At 42.4% G+C, this 22,786-nt stretch overlaps 1 protein-coding gene across 4 annotated transcripts in view; it reads left to right on the forward strand.

The window, feature by feature from the left end:
* LOC135202539 (ras-related protein Rab-7a-like) overlaps window positions 1-12,159 on the forward strand; it is a 49,053-nt gene extending 36,894 nt beyond the window's left edge. For all 4 annotated transcript variants that reach the window (XM_064232010.1, XM_064232011.1, XM_064232008.1 and 1 more), the window contains exons 3-6: window positions 4,796-5,014; window positions 5,999-6,043; window positions 6,790-6,979; window positions 10,200-12,159. In XM_064232010.1, coding sequence (XP_064088080.1) covers window positions 4,796-5,014; window positions 5,999-6,043; window positions 6,790-6,963 — 438 coding nt within the window. In that variant the 3' untranslated portion in view covers window positions 6,964-6,979; window positions 10,200-12,159. The remainder of the gene's footprint in view (window positions 1-4,795; window positions 5,015-5,998; window positions 6,044-6,789; window positions 6,980-10,199) is intronic.
* The last annotated feature ends 10,627 nt before the right edge of the window (window positions 12,160-22,786 follow it).

Raw genomic sequence — 22,786 nt, forward strand, 5'->3', positions numbered from 1 at the left:
GGCGGCTCTGGGTCTTTGCAACGGACTGGTGCGGAGCTCCTAATCTCTCTTCCCAGGAGAGATGGTGGACGCTGTGGTGGAAAGACGGCGCACTGACGACATGACCGTTTTGTACACCAGGCAGTCTCGAAGGCATCTGGGCAGCCTCGAGTTACTGTGGCCAAACCTAAGAGTTTGGTTAGCGCTTCCTCTGCGGCCAAGACGATCGCATCGTCGAAGCCCAAAGGAAAGGCTCTGCCTTCAACTTCTTCTAGGGGTGACCGTCACCAGCCCTCCTTCTCACGATGGGGGGCCGGGTAAGAAGAAGTCAAAGAGAGGTGGGAAACGCTAGGGATGGCGTTCCCCCTCACCTGCTGCCGGAAGTGGGGGGGTTGCCTGGCGAGCCATTGGGTAACATGGCAGCGCTATGGTGCCGAGACCTGGATAGTAAACGTCCTTCGGGAGGGATATTTACTACCCTTCGAGTCTCGGCCACCCCTCACCTCCAACCCGGTCCATCTCCAAACCTATGTTCCTGGCTCGACCAAGGATGTGGTGCTTCAGCAGGAAGTAGAAGCCATGCTGAGCAAACGAGCTGTGGAGATCGTTCAGGATCAGTCACCGGGCTTCTACAGCCACCTCTTCCTTGTGGAGAAGTCTTCAGGGGGCTGGCGTCTGGTGATAGATCTCTCTCTCTTGAACCGATTCGTTTGCCAGACTCGGTTCACAATGGAAACAGCACGGTCGGAGCTTGATTCCATCAGGGAGAACGACTTCATGCTTTCTGTGGATTTGAAGGACGCGTATTTCCAGATACCCGTCCATCAATCCTCCAGGAAGCACCTCCGCTTCATCCTCGACGGGACTGTGTCCCATTTCAGGGCACTTTGTTTTGGTCTCTCAACCGCCCCACAGGTGTTCACACTGGTGTCTGCTTGGGCCCACTCGGTAGGGATACACCTCTAGGTATCTCGACGATTGGTTAGTCTAGGCGGGCTCCCGCTCGCAGTTGCTGCAGGACAGAGATCGACTCCTCGAATTCTGCCGTAATCTAGGAATCGTTGTGAATCACGAGAAGTCAGAGCCTCTGCCCAAGCAGAGGATGAAGTACCTGGGCATGCCGATCATCACGGCAGCGGATTCGCGGATCAGCAGGTTCAGGGAGGCAGTAAGACAGTTCCTGTCACGACTGGAGCAACTGGCTCAGCAGTGGCAAGTCGTGATCGGCCACCTGTCGTCTCTCGAGAAGCTAGTCCCTCACGGTCGTCTTCACCTGCAGTCTCTTCAGTGGAGACTAAATGAGTGTTGGTCACAGGCAAAGGATCCTCCCTTCTTCCCCGTGTCCCTCACGGAGGAGGTGAGGCAGGACCTAGCCTGGTGGCTGGACGAAAGGAACCTCGTCACAGGAGTGCCTCTTCATCCCCCCCCCCTCCCCGAGAGGCTTCTCTTCTCGGACGCATCGACCGAGGGATGGGGCGCACACCTGGAGGAGTTGCTGACTGCAGGTGTGTGGGACCATCGCGACAAGCACCTTCACATCAACATCCTGGAGCTCGAGGCACCGTTCCTCACACTCCAAGAGTTCTGGGACCGTCTGGTGGGACACTCGGTGGTGTTGATGTGCGACAACACCACAGTAGTGGCATACGTCAACAAGCAAGGGGTCCTAGTGTCCCTCCCGCTGCACCAGTTGATGCTGCAGGTGCACGAGTGGGCCGCGGCACACTCAATAGAGTTGTCGGCTCGCTACATTCCAGGCAAGAGGAATGTGGTAGCCGACAAGCTCAGTCGTCGGGATCAGGTGATAGGAACCGAGTGGTCCCTTCATCCAGACGTGGCAGAAAGGCTTTTCAACTTGTGGGGGCGCCCAGTCGTGGATCTGTTTGCCACCCTGCACAACAGAAAACTCCAGGTTTTCTACTCGATCGTGCCGGACCCATGGGCAGCCGCAGAGGATGCCCTTCAGCATCCGTGGGACAACCTCTTCGTCTACGCCTTTCCCCCGTTCTGTCTGATTCGCAAAGTGATCAGTAGGGCGCTGATCACTGCGAACCTTCGGATGATCCTGGTGGCGCCCAAACGACCTCAAGCCTTTTGGTATCCGGACCTGCTGGCTCTGCTTGCTGGAGCGCCGAGAGAGATTCCCCCCTGGCACAACCTTCTGTGCCAGCCACACGTAGAACAGTACCACCGATCCGTCGAGTCCCTGTGTCTTCACGGCTGGCTTCTATCCACCATCTCTTGCGAGCGAGAGGCTTTTCTCACAGCGCAGCGACAGAGATGGCCGGATACCTTAGACAGTCCTCTGTGGCTGTCTACCAGGGGAAGTGGTCCCCTTCAGCAGGTAGTGGATTTCCTCGTCTTCCTGCGCCGAGAGAAGCTCCTCTCTGTCTCTGCAATTAAGGGCTACAGAGCCGCCCTGGCCTTAGTCCTTAAACTGCGAGGTGTGGATATCTCCTCTTCTTTCAAGATCTCCCTCCTGATGAAGAGCTTCGAGAGGTCTTGCCCACCCAGGGAACTCAGGCCCCCAGGGTGGGATGTGACTCTCGTTCTTAAGAGTGACTCACAGACCCTTCGAGCCACTCTGACCCTCAAGACCCTCTTCTTGCTGGCCCTGGCATCGCCGAAGAGAATAGGTGAACTTCATGGTCTTTCCTTCAATGTTGAGCATTCCAGGGGATGGAGATCCGTGATGCTCGATTTCATCCCGAACTTCGTAGCGAAAACTCAGAATCCTTCGGTCCCTGCCGACCGGTTCGAGTCCTTCACGATCCCCTCCCTGAAGGATTTCACCGATAATGATGCGGATGAGATGCTGCTTTGTCCTGTGAGGGCGCTACGTCGCTATCTGAAGAGAACTCGGCACCTCAGGCCTGAGTGTCGAAGCCTCTTCGTTAGCACTCGGCACCTCAGCCCTGAGTGTCGATGCCTCTTCGTTAGCACTGGGGTTACCAAGAAAGAGGTTTCCAAGAACACGCTTTCTTTCTGGCACCGTGAGGTGATCAGGAGGGCTCACCAGACAGCTGACAGTGACGACACCTGTGCCCTTCGTCCGAGAGCCCACGAAGTCAGAGGTATTGGTCCAACCCTTGCGTTCCGCAAGAACTTCTCCCTGGCGCAGGTTCTGAAGGCAGGGGTTTGGGCCAACCAGACCACCTTCGCTTCTTTTTACCTTCGGGATATCACCCACAGGTCCTTGGACACCTTTTCCTTGGGACCCATAGTGGCTGCTGAACAAGTTGTGTAATCTACCCAGCACCTGAGTGGACAGAACAGCATCACATCCTTGTGTGACTGTATGTATGGACGAGTGAAAGAGAGTGACTGGCTTCTCATCCTCCTTCATTCTTCCCTCTACCGTTGGCAGAGGGCATTCGTCACTACGCTGAACAGGAGGCCGATGCAGGTAAGCTACACAACCGAGCCCCATTCTATCCCTTTCAGTAGGGATAGAAGTGTTTATCCACCACTCCCCAACAAGGGGGGAGTGGAAGCCAACAAGAGACAAACCCATAACTTTATTTTGGCTCTTGAAGTAGGAACTAGTTCTTGCTTTTGCTAATTATAAGAGGTACGCTTGCCTCCCTCTTATAATTTGGTCCAGAAGTCTGACCTCTGATCCTGCGGTGCACACCCCGATCAGCTGGGCAGAGGCTAGGATCCCTCCCTCTGCTCTTACGACCAGGGAGGGAATCCAAGGTAGGATGAACACCAGTCTGTTCATAAGACTCAGATTCCACCCATCAATAAGCGAGTCTTCCTATTGTAAAGGACCGAGGGTTTGTATACCGTATCGGAACAAATAACAATTTTTCGAAAATTGTATTTTTGTACATGCAACTTACCCAGCAGATATATACTTAGCTATAGACTCGGTCGTCCATAGCTAAGTATATATCTGCCAGGTAAGTATGTACAAAACTTTATTGTATCTTAACAATATCATTTTTCCTAACTGTACAAACCTGAGGTCCTTTACATATAGTCCCACCTCATGCCACCCCTCACTCTGCGTTTCCTGGGCCTCAAGCAAAGTGACTCCTCGCCTTGCAGTCGAGCGTACTGCTAACTGCCGGACAAGTAGTTAACCACCGAACCCCTTGTTCGAAAAGCCTACGATCGGTTCAGCTGTCGCTAAGTACCTTCCTATTGTAAAGGACCTCAGGTTTGCTTATTGTAGTTTAGTAAAGAAGAGACTACATATTTTGTTCCTACAAACGTACAATAAACTTACATTGTTTTGTATAAGTGGGGAGCATGAAAACTTTTGGAGCTTCTGTTGATGTAAATGTGCTGTGTACAGTTGACCCAAAAAATTAATTGACATAATTTTTTGTAAATGGGAGTGTTTGCAGTTAATAAAGCTTGGGCAGATAAAAAAGGTATATATGAGCTTTTAAGTACCTAGTACTATTTACTAATGTTTTCCCTGTTTTCTGATCTGTGTTTTTTCACCTTACAGTTAGGTTTGATAGTACCTAATTATGACATTCTTTACAACATATACTGCACTTTTCCAGTCCCCTTGTAGCAAGATAAATCTGGAGCATGAAAATGCCTTCATTCATTGCATTTTAGTGGCTGTGTTTACACCTTTAATAATATTGAAATTGCTTGAATTGTGTTGACAATATCTATTGCAGGTTTTCAACTGTTTTTCCAGTAATGACCATTTTGTTGACCATTCCAGTGTTGAAGGATAATTAAAAGAAAGATAATTAAAAGAAATTGACCAGTCAAGGATTCCTGCTTTATTGGTAATAAATGAATATTTGTCACCTGCCAAGTGTCTCAACCCTTGCTGCTTTATTTCCAGATTTGGGACACTGCCGGTCAAGAGAGATTTCAGTCTTTAGGTGTTGCATTTTATCGTGGGGCTGACTGTTGCGTTTTATGTTACGATGTGACATCTCCGAATTCTTTCAAAAGTTTAGACTCCTGGCGGGACGAGTTTTTGATTCAGGCATCACCCCGGGATCCAGATCACTTTCCTTTTGTTGTCCTTGGTAACAAGATTGATTTAGAAAACAGAGCTGTAAGTATTAGTTCAGTTTATTTGGTCAGTATACACCAAACTATGTAGGATAGTCTCAGCTAGCTCTTGATGGTTTTAAACAGGTTTTGTAATGCATTAGTACTTTGTGTAAAATTCTTTAATCAAATTATACCAGATTTGGTTGACTTTGTCATGTGCTAATCAGAAATAAGGAAAAAGTTGATATTAGTAGCTATTTAACTACTGAATATCTGTGCCAGTTGAATGTGGGTTTGTATTGCTGACCTAGTATGTAAATAGCAGAGGAGTAGCAAAAATTGACGAGCAAGGCACTCGGATGACTCCTGTACTATATACGTCCAAAAATAAATGACAGCAAAAGCTGTTCTTTAATATAAGTTTTGATCGGTCAGTTCTTATAACTAACCATGTTAAAGAGATTCCTCACCTCTAATGTAATGTTATCCATATTATTTATGTAAAGCCATATCCTCTTACTGCTATGAAGTAGAGTGCTGGAGATACCTTACAGGAGTATCAGCCTGAAAGTAGGAAATTTAGAGAATTTTTTGCATGATTTAGAGGAATTAATTTTTGGTCAGTGCTTGGAGGAATTAGAATTGACTCATTTGAGGAATGGTATTTATGTGACATGTAGATAGGGAACTAGGTAGCATTAGTAACATTCCTGTTAAGATCATGTTTCGTGAATAAAATGGCAGCAATAGCCTAGGTACTATTTACAAATTGCAAAGATAATGTACCCAGAAATTTTGTTCAGCTGTTTAGTATGGAAATAAGTACCTGTGATATAAATGGTGTGAAGGCTCTTTATCTTAAGTATTTGGATAATGATTAACTCTGATAGAAGTATTGATAGGAATTTTAAATAGATAGGAAAGTTCAGAAATTTTTGTAGGACTTTTGTGCAAATTTATTTCTAAAAGATCAAGTGAATATATGAAGTTGATTATGAATGAGATAATGCATTATTTTGGGTACTTATTAAAATTGTCTTCTCAGGTTTCAACGAAGCGAGCGCAGCAGTGGTGTCACAGTAAAAACGAGGTAAGCCTTTCTGCACGAAGATATATCTGTTCTTTTGGTGTTATCATTTTGTGTGAAAATTTTAATAAGTATTAGATAGGGATGTCAAATTTATAACGTATTTTAGTATGCTTAAGCTTTCTTAAACCATTGGTTTGATTTGGTGTTATTAGAATCCACATTTCCTAACTGTTTCAGTTGCATTTTTTCTGTCATCCAAATCCAACTAATTTTTCTTTATGAATATACTTTATTAAAGTACTACTGATATTTTGCTTTAAATGGACACGCAGTAATGGCCATCATAGCAATGACTTGACTTTCCAGTGTAAAAAGTAAGCATCACTCATAATAGCTGTGTCCCTTTGGCTGACAGGAAAAAGTTCATAGTGCTAGAAACCTATGGTTGGAAATGTGATCATTGTTGAAGATCTAGAATAGTGATATTCATTTCTCTCTACTATTTTAAAGATCAGTGGTGCTATTCCCATAAAACAGTGTGAACAGTTTAAATAATAGAATACCATATATGTACATATATTAAAGCCATCTACCCTGACTTTGTAATTGAAAATATAGGTTAGTAGTTCAACTGCTTGGTAAATTCAGTTGTCTCCTCCATTTTATTGGAGTGGTAGTTAAGGTATTTATTTACGAATGTAGTTTTTCATTGTTACTTGCCAGTGACTTATGTAGTCAGTGTAATTCTTTAACCCTTTTTTACTGTATTGTAATAGGAGAACTCACCAACAGCATCTCTCTTTCAGGTTCCCTATTTTGAGACGAGTGCAAAGGAGGCCATCAATGTGGAATTGGCATTCCAGACAATTGCTCGCAATGCTTTGGCTCAAGAATCGGAGGTAGATATTGGTCACGAATTCCCAGACCAGATCAAACTGACGAATGATAACAAGACAAAGCAAGACGCCTGTTCTTGTTAATGATCACTTTATAATGGTAAGTTCCATTCATTTTTCTACATCAGACATAATGTTTATGTAACTTTCTTTGTTAATCAGAGTATTTCACATTTTGTTCACGTGAGCATTATTGAGTACACAAGGGCTTTAATACTGTACTCTTATGCTGAGAAACAAGACCACTAACAAGGGAAATTAAAGTTTTTAAGAAGATTTGACCATAGGATATTAAGATTCCTATTTGGAATACAGGTGGAAAGATCATGTTACGAAAGGGATGCTGTTGTATAGTGGTAGTATGAGAAGGCTGGAAAAATTACCCAAGGTCCTGAATGTTCACATAGGTTGGATATGATAAGGGACAGTGTGTCAGAGAGCAGTAGTAGACAAGAAAATGTACAAGACAAATAATGTTGAGAAATTGTATGTCTAACTCATGAAGGGAAAAATTGACAAAAGCATTCAAAATTGTTTTGTTTGATAGTAAGTCAGTAAGGCAGGTTTTGATAAATGATGATAATGATAATACAGGTCTAGACCTATCATTCAGTAGAACATATGAGATCTGAAGGCCCACATTATGCACTTGTAGAGATGGAGCCAAATCTTCCTCAGGTTTAGGATTTGCTGGAGTAAATTATAGTGAATCTAGTCAGTTTTCTTTAGAATGGTCTGCAATTGTGAGCAGGTCATTATGATAAAATATTCCTCCGCAGACATTTAAAATTTTAAGTGACTGTAGAAATACTATAGAAGCCCTTCAGATTTATCCTAAAAGTCCATGTCAAGCTGGTCAGTTTTCCCGCAACAAATTATATAAAGCCGTAATAAATGTCTAAATATGATGGGTTTCTGGTCATGTATGCTTTAAAGAAAATAAGGAGATTGATTAAAAATTTAGCGCTGTGATCATTGACAGTTCAGGATCATATGTATTATGCCTATAAGGGCATAATGTGCCTTTCAAAATGTCCATTGGTTGGTAGCACTTGTGGAGTTGAGTGAATCTCTGTCAAAATTCATATCTAACACTAACAAGGATGTTAAGTCAAATACCAAGATACCAAAAATGAACTTTACTTGGAAATTTAATGAAAGCATCACTGGTTCAAGGAATAGTCATAAATTCTGATCTCCCCAAAAATATTAGTAGAACAGGATCTCAGACACAACTGGGACTATTCGAGTTAACCAAACCAAAATCCTCACACCAATGATTGCCACTAAAAGGCATTCCAGCCAGTATGTAATTAGTCAACAGTCTTAAAATTACCATTACTAAAAACAAGTCGTAAAGCACACTATTTTCAAAGTGTTCATTACCCTCACGGGGCCAAATTAGAATGATTCCATGCACCGTATAAACACCATACAAACAAACAAACTAATTAGAATTCTTGTTAGTAGAGAGATAAACACAACTCTGTTAAATTATAACGCATGGTGGATTAAAAAAAACTTGGACATAAAAATGCATAACATCTGAGAACACCAAAAAGTATTCACTGAAATGGTATAAAACCACATGTTAATTGAAAAATCACATGAAGTCAAGGTACCTAAAAGGAACCACAATTTTATTTTCTCACAAAGAAGGTGTGGATTAATACACTCCTGCGCACACGCCTGTAAGTCACCCACAGTAGCGTCACATAGGAAGACTCGTCACCTACCATCATCTGATCATCAAGATCCGGACATGGAGGGTATCACACTGACTTCATGGCCTGATCACAGTATCTTCATGTTTCTGATCACGCCATGAAGCATTGCTTCGGGCAAGGTTAATGTTGGCTAAAACAGGGGCACTCCGCTTAAGAATACAAACATACTCTGCACAATCTCTGGGTGGAAAAATTGACTTATCATCACCATGTCCAAGGGCCTACCCAACGCTTCGTTTTCACTTATCAGCAACTTGTCTGCTTGATATTCGATGCACCTGCATAAACGCTGAAACCTGCCCAGCGCAGATGTCTATACATATACAGGTAGTCCCCGGGTTACGACGGGTTCGGCTTACGACGTTCCGAGGTTAAGGTGCTTTTCAATTATATTCATCAGAAATTGTTTCCAGGGTTACGACGCCTACAACGCTCATCTGGCACAAGAAATATGACACCAAAAATGCAAAATAATTAATATTTGAATTTTTTTTTTTTTTTTTTTTTTTTTTTTTTTTTTTTTTTTTTTTTTTTTTATTTTTTTTTTTTTTTTTTTTTTTTTTTTTTTTTTTTTTTTTTTTTTTTTTTTTGAAAAATGCAATAAGAATGCAGTCTACATAGTTTTTAATGCACCCAAAGCATTTAAAGTAAGGTTTTCTTAGGATTTTTGATGATGTTCCGGCTTACGACAATTTTCAGGTTACAATGCATCTCAAGAACGGAACCCCCTGTCATGACCCGGGGACTGCCTTTAGTACTTAATATATATGTACGAGTGCCTGTCAATAATTTTCCTTTATCACAGAAACCTATCACCATTAGCAAATGACCGGAATTATGGAATAAATCTAACAATAACAAATTTAAACAGTACAGGTTGATTGAAGCATTTGGAGGAAGTACAGGTTGATTGTAGCATTTGTCCTCCAAAATCAAAACCACATTAAAATAGTAATCATAGCCCAGCTTCAACTTTGTCACATTACTTTGACTGACAGGTATTTGAAGAATAACTCGGTGACCTAAGTCCTGAATGCAGTGAATGGAGGTCATGACATTTAAACATAATCTTGAATGATTGTCCAACATTCAGTCAACCTTCTATGTTTATGGAAAAAACTGTCAGAATCTTCAGCATTTGCAGTGTATCCAGTCATTAAATTTTCAAGGAGTTACAGTAGTATAGATTTCTTCAAGAACAAACTCTGTATGTAATTTTTCTTGATGAAATAATGATAGTGCCAAATTGTTTTATCCAAATTAGGTATATTTTAGTGTTCTTAATAAATTTACTAGGGCATTTATTATAGGAAGTTCTTTTTCTATTTTTATGTCTTAATACATACAGTGATTTCTAATACAAAACTTGATGTATCTACTATGTGCATTTTACTAGTGGTAATCTTCCTGTGGTTGTAAATTTCTATGTCAAACATATTGCATTGCACCACATGTGGCAGTGTTACCATAATTATATTGAATAGTTTTTAACGCATTCTTTTAATCTTTGATTGCTAATATAGTTCTTCTTATATATGTAAATTTTATATTTCTGGATGAGAGCAAGAATTAATTATGATCCCTAACCGGCAGATTTTTCTACATACGGCGGAAGCACGTGGTTCCATTTGTGATATTGAAGGATCAAGCGGGGAGGAGGAGGAGAGCGAGAGTTTGGGTCTGTCACCTGTTCCTGAAGCAGCACTTGTGTGATGATGGAGAAAAGAGCCGAGTGCACCATTGATAAATATCAAAGTTTTAGAATTTCATTCTTGATTCCTGAGACTGAAGGAGCAATTCCTCTGTTAAATCCATTACTTTTCCAGTTTTTCGTGAAAAAATGCCAGCACTTGATGCCCCTGTTTCAGGTGATGGTTTTTTGGAATTGAATATTCTTGAGCTTTTTTCTTCCATTCATCCATTTCAAATGGAAGGTTAGTATAGACCCAACTCTTCACTGTTGTCTTGATTTTGTTTCCATAATTGTTTTATATTAACTAGATATCTATCTTAATAAACTGTCGCAATACCACTTAATTGGAAGGCCTTTCCTTTCAAAATTTCTTCAGGAGATCTTGCGTGTGTGAGGTTGTCTAGACTATTTTTATTCATTACATTATGATACTGCTTGCAAAGGAATTTATATAGGATATTACAAATTTTTATGGTCTAAAATTTTCTTTTCTTATCACTTCTGTTTGTTGATAAAAACTTGTGCTGTTTATACGTATATATATTATATCCTAGTAAAAAAGCCAATTTTTTTTTTTTCTATTTAGAATTAGGTATGATTAAAGTTCAAATAACTTTGGGGAATCGATAAATCTTGATGGGAGGTCACCATGGAAAAGGTAAATTTTTTATTCGAATCATCAGCCTGTAGAAATGTAAATTTCCCTGTGTAGTTTCATTTCTCATTGTAATATAACGATAACAGTACATGTACAGAGTATTACACTTGTCAGAATTTAGTGGTTGGTGCTTGAAGCAGCTACTTGCAAGAAATTTACCACAGGAAAAATGGGGCAGGACGTGACTTACAGGGGGAAATAATTTGGAAAGAAACAAACCTCAGTTTTTTACTAGACTTAATCTGTGATGTAAATCCTCAGGATGAAGTGCAGAGAAAAGTATTTAATATTACGACCGCAGAGTTAGTCGAGAATCAGAGCTGTGTACATTATACATAGTCCATCTTCTTGTGAATTAATAGGACTGATTGGTTGAACTTTCCATACAGTCATTTGTAAATTGACCGCCATGACAGGGCCCCCCCCTTGTATAAAATTTTGGTTTGGACAGTGACAATCCCAAATTGTTGAAAATATATGGTAAGCTAGAAAGAGAAATTCCAAAAAGTCTGTACTTTCCTGCCCCGTTGATGAACTTCGTCTTTTTGCACGAATGCTGTAATGATTATTTATTTTATACTTACATTTGTTCAGAATGGTTTTTTTATGATCTTGAGTTTATTATAGTATATTGTATTTGTAAATAACTGTAAATTACACCATCAGTGTATTGAATAAGATTTCCATGAAGACGACTTTAATAATATAACATTTTGCTTCCCTGCCATGGAAATTGGCTTGCGGTTTTATATGATATTTATTTGTAGTGATAAGCGGCTAGAAGAAGAAGTCTGGGTAGCTGAGTCATGACCACACTCTTATGGTCTGCTGGAATTGAGAAACTTGTCCCAACCTTAATTGTTCACAGAAATGCATTCATTTGTTCTCCCAAGGATTGATTATCACCATCGTTCAGAATACTTGCATGGAAGTGAAGTGAAATCATTTTTAGGAATTAGGTTTTTTGCATTGTATATATTTGATAGTTCCTCTGTGTATTAGTTTTGGGAACAGATGAGATTTGTGTACAGCGATAAAGTGTCCAGTTGATTGGATAAATCTTTAGGTACACCTATGTTACCATTCCCAATGTCGAGTTAAGTTGAACTTTAAATTCTGATATAATATTGGTTTTACAAATATATCAACTTAAAACTGTGGTAAGATCTGTAATATGTATTAAAATAAATATACTGGCAAAATTGTTTTCATTACTATTTATTCCATAATTTTGAAATTTGAACATTTTGTTGGCACAAGCTTTGGCTTCATTATGGAAATATGATATGCAAAGAGATATTTTGCTCGTGCATTTGATACTCTGATACTATTTTGTTTCCAAAACCAGGAGATTTAGAGCAAAGAATTTTTCCCTTTGATATAAAAATGAACCTAGATCTATGTGGGATCTTTAGGTGTGAAAACAGTAACTGTTGAGGTCCTGCTCTGAGAACCTTTGCATGGGCGGTTGAAAATGGTACTATGATGTTCTGTATGGCCTTACATGGCCCCAGGCTGCTTTGCTATTTAGTTTTGCTTTTCACTGCCTTGCCGAGTATTTTTTCAGGATGTTTAGCTGCTCTAACTTGACCTTGCTACAGGTTTATTGCATATGGATGAAATTTTTTTGTTGAGTCCCATATTAGTAATGCAATTAGTTGATATTGATTCTCGGGCATTCCATTGAGGGGTTAGAGATTGTATTTCTGGTGATAGAAGTTCATTCTTGATGTGGTTCAGAAGTCACGTTAAGCCTTGGTCCCGTTGCTGAATAACCACTGGTTCTTTGCAACGTAAAAACACTGTACAAAAACAATTTAAGGTGAGAGAAAGAGAAAAAATAATTTTAATTTTGATATTTCTGTATTTAGTTCTCTCGCCTAGTTTCGGGACGCTGATAACTTGAGATTCTAAAAGCATCTTTTATAAAACATGCTTTAAAGCGTAGCAGGTATGGTGGTATCACCCCTGAAACCTAGCACACTTTCTAACCACACGGTCATCTAGAAAGAGACGAGTATAAATAACATAAACCATGCATATCCAATTTGTCTGTGCAAACACTTGGAATATCGTTACAGTATTCAAGGCAAATGAACCCTTTTATATGATTTTGATTGGGTGAAGGATGTTTGCATAATTAGAACTATAACCTAGACTACCAAATTGTATCAGTTTTGTCCAAAGAGAAAACTGCAATGAGTAACTCGTGAAGAAGTGATGTCGTTGATCAAACTAACCTTTAAAAAAATTACAATATATAAGGTAACGTCAGCTCGGTGATTGGTTTTTGATACTCCTGGTTTGGAAGGGTTTAACTAGTAACTCATTGTAGTTTACGTGTTGGAAAATTAAAAACTACCACCCAGAAGCTTCAGCTTGAAATGAACGTGAAAAATGTCAGGACAAAACATTGGATGTAAACCTTGAAGAGATGTTAATCTTTCGTTATACGTGGCCGTAAAAAACATGAGAAAAATTAAGTCTGCCACTGTGGAATTTACTTTTAATTCGTAAAGCTGCAAAGGAGATTGTAAAACAAGCTGCTGTGTCGGTGGTCGCGGGTTCGATTTTCGGCCATTGCATTGAAGAGTGAGAGATGTGTATTTCTGGTGATAGAAGTTCACTCTCGACGTGGTTCGGAGGTCCCGTAAAGCCGTTGGTCCCGTTGCTGAATAACCACTGGTTCCATGCAACGTAAAAGCACCATACAAAAAAAAAAAAAAAAAAAAAAAAATTGCTGTGTTCTGCTCAACAAAAATTCATTAATTGAACCATTAACTTTCAATGTACAGGAAACTGACAAGGAAGATCATCCCGTAATTCATTTTCAGCGGAAACAAACGGTCTCGACGAGATATAGGAATTGATATATTATTACCTTAAATAGGTCAGGTTTAACATGCAAGAAACTAAGAACTACAAATGATATTTTAGAATGTTTGAAAGGAAAACTCATTGCTACTACAGCTTAAATTACTGACCATCACGGAGAAAATGAAGGATATGAAAAATATGAATTGCGAAAGTTGCCACATTTACCAAAATACAATAATTAGTTATGGTGTTGTCAAGTTTTTGAACAATCCTTAGAGATAAATTATAAGTAGTTGAATATAAATGTGTCGGGACAAATTATCTTGCAAATATACGAAAGAAGGTGAAACCAAGGAAGAAACAATGTTTTTAAATGTCGAATTTGTCAATCAGCGGAAAATCCGTCTTGTCTTCCATTAATGGAATTGTTAAATCCGTTTTTCATATCATAGAGAGACTTTAAATTTTGTATATCAGTATCTAGAGGTCACTTTTATAGATGTGAAGACGACTACAGCACAGCTAAAGCCCCTTCCACACGAGGGGCAAATGCATGGCGGCCAGACACTGTTACCAATCTTGTGAGTGGATCGCAGTCACGAGTGTGGTCCAAGTCATAGGTTAGCCTGACTGTGACTACTGCCTCCCTTGGACGGTATGATCTGGTAACAGTGTTGAAAAGTGAGAGAATTATGGGCAAATCAGAGTGCCCGTCGTGCCTTTGCCCCTCGTGTGGAAGGGGCTTAAGAGTCTTCTTTTTATATCCGAAGAGGCTCGAAAAATTTACAGTGGCGAGACTCTTCACTACAAAATGAACGAGACGTTAGGTTGCAGTCAGTGAGTCACTCTCTCACTCTGTCTCACTTCAGCCGATTCCTGGGCAGTAGGGTAGTTTCATTGGCAACGGGATCGTTAAGTCTTTCAACGTCGACTTAATATCCTACGTTTCTTACACTCACTTCATCCAAATGTTTACATTTTATTACTTTTTTTTTGGTTAATTTAAGTAAATCGCTATCATTTTTAAGGCACGGTAATGGTATCGCAAAACATTAACCTGATACACCCTATCGGCTCCTTGGCGATTTGGGCGTGGCCCCTACGTTGCCAAATGCACTTCTCTCGAATTTTGAAAGGCCTACCAACCCTTCCCATTTACCCCTATTGGCGTTTGTTAATGTCTCATGGGAGCAGTATACTTCTGGGGTTCCCTGTTGCCTCGGCCCTCCTTCGAAAACATTTCTATTCTTCCAGGTCTCTGTTTTTCATATACGTCTAATTAAACCTCTTTTAGGACCTTTCTTGTTATTATCACAAGCCACTGAACTTCCGCACTTTTAATTTACTTGTTTTTATGTTAATTTACTGTATATATTATATTAATATATATGATATATATATATATATATATATATATATATATATATATATATATATATATATATATATATATATATATATATATATATATATATATATATATATATATATATATATATATATATATATATATATATATATATATATATATATATTATATATTATATATATATATATATATATATATATATATATATATATATATATATATATATATATATATATATAGAGAGAGAGAGAGAGAGAGAGAGAGAGAGAGAGAGAGAGAGAGAGAGAGAGAGAGAGCGGCATAAATATACAAGTGGGAATAATCGGCAGCCATTCAATTTATCATCTTTATATAATATACTCCCTCGTTTCTTTCCATTAAGAGTATTCATAAAATATTTCTATTATATCTTCATAAGGGTTTGTCAAAAGGTTTGTCAAAACAAATAAATTATTATTTGGGTCATGAATGTCATATAGTGATAATAATAGAGAAGAATGACATAACTATATTATATAGATAATATTACTGCACGTTATAAGTACACAAAACTTTTAAGAAACAATTCGTTATATATATAAGTAAATTAATTTTGGGAACTGAAAAGAATATTTGCATTAAGAATGGTACCAGCCCAGCATGAAAGACAATTAAGCGACGACTACCTTTCCCAGACCAGTAGGGGGATTAGTCCCGGCTGTTTGACGTCTTTATGCCGTAAGGTCAGCTTAACACCTGAGAGAAGAACTGGCAGCGCTGGAAAATATTTTTGCCAAGTTTAAGAAAAAAACGTGTTGTTTTCTGTTGTTAAAAGCCAGAGAATCACGAGGGCTTTCAATAATCGGCAAAAATTAATTAGAAATCAAGTACATTTCCGTTGTATAACTTATGCTGCCTTCAAATCCCTTACAACATTAGTGGGAATATACCTATGATTTGGCATCGCCGTTCACCACTGATACCCTACCCTTTTCGCCATCAAGGAATCGATAGGGTATAGGTACTCTTGAATGTTCGTTCTTATCTTGATTACTGGGGCGTATTTGTAACTTCAGGCTACTACCTAGGTACTACGTTAAAAATGAAAGTAAAAAAGTTCCTAGAATGGACTAATAAGACTAGGCCAGCATGTAATGGGCACGCTATGGGCTGTAGTATGGGATAATCAAGGGTACAATAGGTTAGCCTATCGGTATCTAAGTAGGCCTTATTCACTCTATATTTAATTGGTGAAACAAGAATACAATTACAACTTTAAGCCATTCAAAAGATTGAAGTTTCGTCAACATAATGTGATATATGAAAGCCCCATACGAACTAAAATAAGCATGTGAGCTCTTCGTAAAATAGGTATGTTTTCAAGGCAGTTTTGAAATCCAATATGGCGGCAATCGTGTGGTTGGCCGGTCTAACCACAGACAATCCACCATCTTTGCCAGCCTTCCCAGCACTCATTTGAACAATGTTAGTGTATATATGTAACGTTTATTGATCTTACTCAAGATTGCAGTTGTAATCAGTGCAATAAAACAACATTTTTTTGCCTATATTAGTGATAGTATGAAACATTTTATTCCCGGGGTCATGGTTTGAACTGAATTCATTTTTACCTTGTAATCGGTGGTTTTATCCTTACTGCCATCACAACTAAAACTTAACAGTGCTTATTTGATTGTAATTATAAACATTTTGGTCTTAATTCACTCCTCATTGCACTTGAACCACATTGCTGTTCCTGGTTCCTAAGCACTCACTCCGCAAACACAGTTACGAGCAGCAGACGATTAGACTCTTTATGAGGAATAAAGCTTTGCACCTCATAAAGAGAGTAGTCGTCTGCTGCTCGTAACTGTGTTTGCGAAGTGAGTGCTTAGGAACCAGGAACAGCAACGTGGTTCAAGTGCAATGAGGAGTAAATTAAGACCAAAATGTGTATAATTACAATCAAATAAGCACTGTGGAGTTTCAGTTGTGATGGCAGTAAGGATAAAACCACCGATTACAAGGTAAAAATGAATTCAGTTCAAACCATGACCCCGGAAATAAAATGTATCACATTATGTTGACAAAACTTCAATCTTTTGATTGGTATGCTTAAAGTTGTAATTGTATTCTTGTTTTACCAATTAAATATCGAGTGAATAAGACCCGGCCAGCGTGATGACGATGGATCGTCCGTGGTTGTTTACCCTATGTTTTCAAGGCAGTTTTGAAATCCAATATGGCGGCAATCGTGTGGTTGGCCGGTCTAACCACAGACAATCCACCATCTTTCCCAGCCTTCCCAGCACTCATTTAAACATTGTTAGTGTATATATGTAACGTTTATTGATCTTACTCAAGATTGCAGTTGTAATCAGCACAATAAAACAACATTTTGTTGCCTATATTAGTGATAGTATGACACATTTTATTCCCGGGGTCATGGTTTGAACTGAATTCATTTTTACCTTGTAATCGGTGGTTTTATCCTTACTGCCATCACAACTGAAACTCCACAGTGCTTATTTGATTGTAATTATACACATTTTGGTCTTAATTTACTCCGCGTTGCACTTGAACCACGTTGCTGTTCCTGGTTCCTAAGGACTCACTCCGCAAACACAGTTACGAGCAGCAGATGACTACACTCTTTATGAGGTGCAAAGCTTTATTCCCTTAATTGTTTACTTTACTAATTATTTAGTTTAACTTTACTTCAAAATGTTTATTTAATTCATGTCTATTATCCCTTTTTTGCAACCAAATTAACCCTAAAAAATTACAGATATTTCTGAAGTACGAGCAGATGACGGCAAAAAGACTCATCTTTGCCAATCTAGTGGAGCTTCACACATTACGCCAATGCATTTACAAACTGTTTCCATGAATTCTAGTTTTCATAGTAATGCAGTAATGATAAAATTGCTGTAATATGTATATATACTACAAATACATACTCTAATTTCACTTATTTCCCTGGTTTAGTGTAAATCTTATACCCAGTTTGGAAGGTAAACACATACCAATTGACAACACTGATAAACAATTGAAGAGTGCAAAACGCTGCAAAGAATGCCGTAGTTCCCTTGAATAAGTACTGGTTAGAGGTCGGGGTTACAATTGTTATGATGAAAGTGCCCCAGCATCTATGGGTACAAGTGGTGTGCAGATTTAGCACAGGAAATGGGAAGTTTGTTGACACAAGCGACTCCGCAAACATCGAGATGGCGTCAATCTTCAAAATATTTGGAGTTGTAAGTAAAAACTTAGAAAGCGTTTTGGGGTAGTGTGCACTGCGTTGGCCACACTTTTCATTACCTTGTTTAAATCTTAAAATATTGCCTTAATTTCTAACTTCAGAGAAAATACTTCGAAAGGAGGGTAGAGGTCTTGAGCTCCTGTTATCACCACCAACAACTCATGACTGATGACCATTTCTGGTGTCGGGACGTGTTAAAGTACTTTTTCGGAGGGTGGCCAAAACCACGGTAGTCTGTGAGTTGGCCAGTCCACTCGGTTGTTTACCCTATTCAAGATATTTATGGGCTGACCTCAACAAAGGTTGTTTTAAGTTTATCCACCAAGAAAGAGGCTTTTCTTGCAGGGCTGCAAGGATGATGTGTTGGTACCTTCGTGGTTCGTCCTTGAATAAGTATACTGGGGAAGTAGCTAAGCCATCTTGTGTGGGTATCATTTTACTTCTGAGAACTACCTAGCCCACAGAACAGCTCTGCATGGGGTGTTACCTTGGAAATTGACTTTTTCTATAGCCTATAGGGTAAACAACCAGTCTATAGCCTATAGGGTAAACAACCGAGTGGACTGGCCAACTCACCGACTACCACGGTTTTGGCCACCCTCCGAAATTCGCTTTCGCCTTCGCTTTCTTGAAGTCTTTAGTGTGTATGGTTATCTTGAGTAAAACTTGGGTGACTGTAAGTACTTGTTTTTTGCCTTTTTTCATCATTTTGTATTGCTGTGTTGTGCCTGGAAATGAGTGGTCACAAGACAGAGAGACCCCCCCCCCCCCCCCCCCCATTCAGCCGCAGATTGTGCCCTGGCATGGAGGCCGGGCCGTAGGTGTGGAGCCTTTAGGTCACTCCATGATGTTGACCCTCATGATTTATGTACTCGGTGTTGAGGACGAGAATGCTCTTGCACCGAGACGTGTGATATGTATATCTTGGTCGGAGGAGCAATGGGAGCGATACGAGGGGAGGAAGATGGCACGTAAGCCGGCCAAGGTGTCGTCGGAGGGCTCTCCCGCGGCACCATTGGTTACGGACACGTCTTCCTCTTTCCTTCCTCTGTGTCAGCTCCTGCGTATGGCTCCTTCCCCTTCGGGGGGCGTGTCGCTGTCCGCCTCTTCACTCGATCAGTCTAGAGGAGGGAGCGCTGCACCCCGACGTTCAACTGTACTCGGGGTCTTCCGTTCGCTCAGGGTGGGAACTTTCTCCCCCCGGAAGGAGATGACCCCACCGCCTGATTTTGCTGCCCTCGCCCAGCCCCTGACTCTCGGTGCCCCAAGAGTTCCCCGCTCGACCTGCCGCCAGTTCCTGTTGTTGCTGCCCCATTACCAGTTCCTGCCGTTGTCGCTCCAGCCCATGGTGTTGCTGCTCTCACCGCAGGTCCCTCTGGACAGGTGCAGCTGGGCCCTGTTGCTTCGGCAACTGCCCCAGCTCTGTCCTGGATGGAGGACCTGATGGTGGTCCTGAGGAAGCTGACGAAGAAGAAGGGGAAGGTGTTGTCGTCTTCGTCGTCGTCTGGAGCCGCCTCTTCCCCTTCGACTTCCAAGGCCCCACAGCCGAGGAAGAAGAAGGTTGCCTCCCCCCCCCCCCCAAGAAGTCTCCCCCAGAGACCTTTAAGGGTCTGTCCCACTCCGGTGGGACAGTTGGGGCTTCCGCTGGTCCTCCTGTTCCTCCAGGAACGGGGCCCATCTCTCCTTCCGCAAGGAAGAAGAAGACTGGGACCAGAGGGGTATCGGCTACCACGGGTACCTCTTCTCCTGGCGCTAGAGGCTCTGCCTCAGCATCGGGGACCGTCTCGGCCGCTCGTTCGCGAACGGTACCGAGTGTACGGTCACCCACAGGTGACCATGCAGCCAGGGTCCAGGCAGCTGAGCCTGCTCGCCGCCAGGACCCAGGCACAGAGCGGAAGACTAGTGGCAGTCGCTCAGGCGACTCCTGCCAGACCGGCGATCGCTCTCGTAGCAATCCCCAGGGTTGACGCGACGGTCCCACCAGACCGTACGTGAGCTGATGCAAGGAAGAGGTCCCCCCGGTCACCAGGCACAGTCTCGGCTGGGCCAGGTACCGTGACACTCCGTGAGGACGGGCCACATTCCCACCGCGACTGTGAACTCTGCCGGTCTCCTGACCGTCGCTCCCACCGGGACCGGACGAATAGGTTGACTGGTAGCAGCTCTCCTGATGCTCGGGACTGTCGCTACCGTTTTCGGTCCAGCGGCTCTCCCCAGGGAGACTGCATGACTAGGCCTGCAGCTCGATCGTCACCGCGGGTTGGCGATCGCCTGCAGCCCCCCCAGCACACCAGCTCTGCTGGTGGGCAGGGGGCTAGTCAGGTCTGCCTCTCCTATCCCTTCAACCTCCTCGGGCTACACTGGGAGGAGCGAGGTGATTAGGAGCGACCGTGAGGAGTGCGCTTCTCGCGGTTCCTGCAACGAGAGCCTACAAACCTGGAGTGGTCTTGGGACCGACCAGATCGTACGCCCAAGTGGTTGGAGGAGACCAAGAGGGGTGTGCCCTGGTTCCTCCTGTGGAAGGAGGAGGATCTCAGGAGGCGTTCTCCCTGGATGGAATTGACGGTCCATCTCCCCAGGATGCGGTCATTCCTGAGATCCAGAAGTCAATTGCAGAGGTCATCGCGCTGATTTGTCAGCACAATGAGCTTGGGGAAGGATTGGTGCTCCCGCCCTCCGAGCCTACATCTAGGCTGGAGTCATTCTGGGGGCCCAAGAAGGAACCCGGGACGACAGTGGGTCTGCCCTGATCAGCCTTGGCTGACAGCGTGTTGTGCCAGGTGAACTCTCTTGTCTCCAGACAGGAGGGATCACTTAGGTCTGGTAGGTCATCCAAGCTGCTTCCCCCTCCTCTACCATGACAGAGGCAGTTCTAAGTGCCATCGGAGGATGCGCTGCCGCCCAAACAGGTTAACCCGGAGCTAGCTAGGCTAACCCCGGGTGTGTCTCTTCAGCACCTGCTGGCTGAGAACCTCTGGTTCTTGCAGCAAGAGGCACTGGCTTTAGAAGCGGCTGCCATGGCAGCGTTCCAAGCAGTCTCCTGGCTGGACCTGTGGTCCCTCACGGTGTCCAGGGTCGTGGCCTCCTCGGGAAACATCACTCCCGAAGGAGACCCGGCTTTTGGGAGATTGTGTTAGTCTGGAGGTAGGGCTATCTCCTACCTGGCCCACAAGATGGCCAACCTGTGGGCCAACCTGGTTCTGAGATGTCGGGACGCAGTCCTCGCTCGAGTGACCAGGTAGGCAGGGCGCGAGGCAGCTTTGGGTCTGAGGAACGGACCGGTGCTGGGTTCCTCCTCTCTCTTCCCTAGAGAGGTGGTGGACGCTGCGGTGGAACAACGGTGACTGAGGACAGTGACCGCCTAGTCCACCAGGCAGTCTCGAAGGTGGTTGGGCAGCCTCAAGCCACTGCAGCCAAGCCTCGGAGCTTGGCTAGCGCTTCCTCTAAGACCAAGACGACGCCCTTGTTGAGGCCAAGAGGAAAGCCCCATCCTTCGACTTCTGCGTAAGGAGTGATCATCAGCCCTCCTCCCAGTCCTCCTTCTCTCGAGTAGGATCGGGGAAGAAGAAGTCGAAGAAGGGGAAACGCTAGGGACGGCGTTCCCCCTCACCTGCTGCCGGAAGTGGGGGGTGTCTGGCGAGGCCATGACCTGGATAGTGGATGTCCTTCAGGAGGGGTATCTACTACCCTTCGAGTCGCGGCCACCCCTCACCTCCAACCCGGTCCATCTGCAGACGTACGTCCCCGTTTCAGGGACGTAGTGCTTCGGCAAGAAGTAGATGCCATGCTAAGCAAGCGAGCTGTGGAGGTCGTACAGGATCAGTCGCCGGGCTTCTACAACCGACTTTTCCTGGTGAAAAGTCATCGGGGTATGTAGTATGTACTGTAAGGGGTAGACACTGTTATTGTTGCTAAGAATAAAAAATTGAAAGTCTAGCCTAATTATTACAGCAAATTAATAGAATACTGAAAATAAGTAAAACAAGGTTTTCATTAAAATTATCATCATTCTCAATGCACAAATATTATTTGGCTTTTACTAATGGATATTTGTCAGTGTAACAAAACAACCAAATCGAGAAACGGCTGATTGCTAACGTCATTTCCCGTTACTATAAAAGGAAAGAAAAAATAACAGAGCAGGCAAAATAGGTGTTCAGAACTGGCAAAATTACACTTTAATACAGTCAAGTATTGTGCACGTTTTAAACTGAACTTCGTTAATTTACAAGAAAAAGTATCTAAAGTACAGTTGGCCACACATATAAGTAAACACATTTCAGCCACAAGGGCTGGATGTGATCTGGTAACACTGGAACTGTGCCTCCAGACGCACGATGAAACCCGCCCCTCCACCGTGGCCACCGCCCTCCACACGTCTTCCCTCAACATTTTTCCCTCC

The sequence above is a fragment of the Macrobrachium nipponense genome, chromosome 30, assembly GCF_015104395.2.
Source record: "Macrobrachium nipponense isolate FS-2020 chromosome 30, ASM1510439v2, whole genome shotgun sequence".
NCBI lineage: Eukaryota > Metazoa > Arthropoda > Malacostraca > Decapoda > Palaemonidae > Macrobrachium > Macrobrachium nipponense.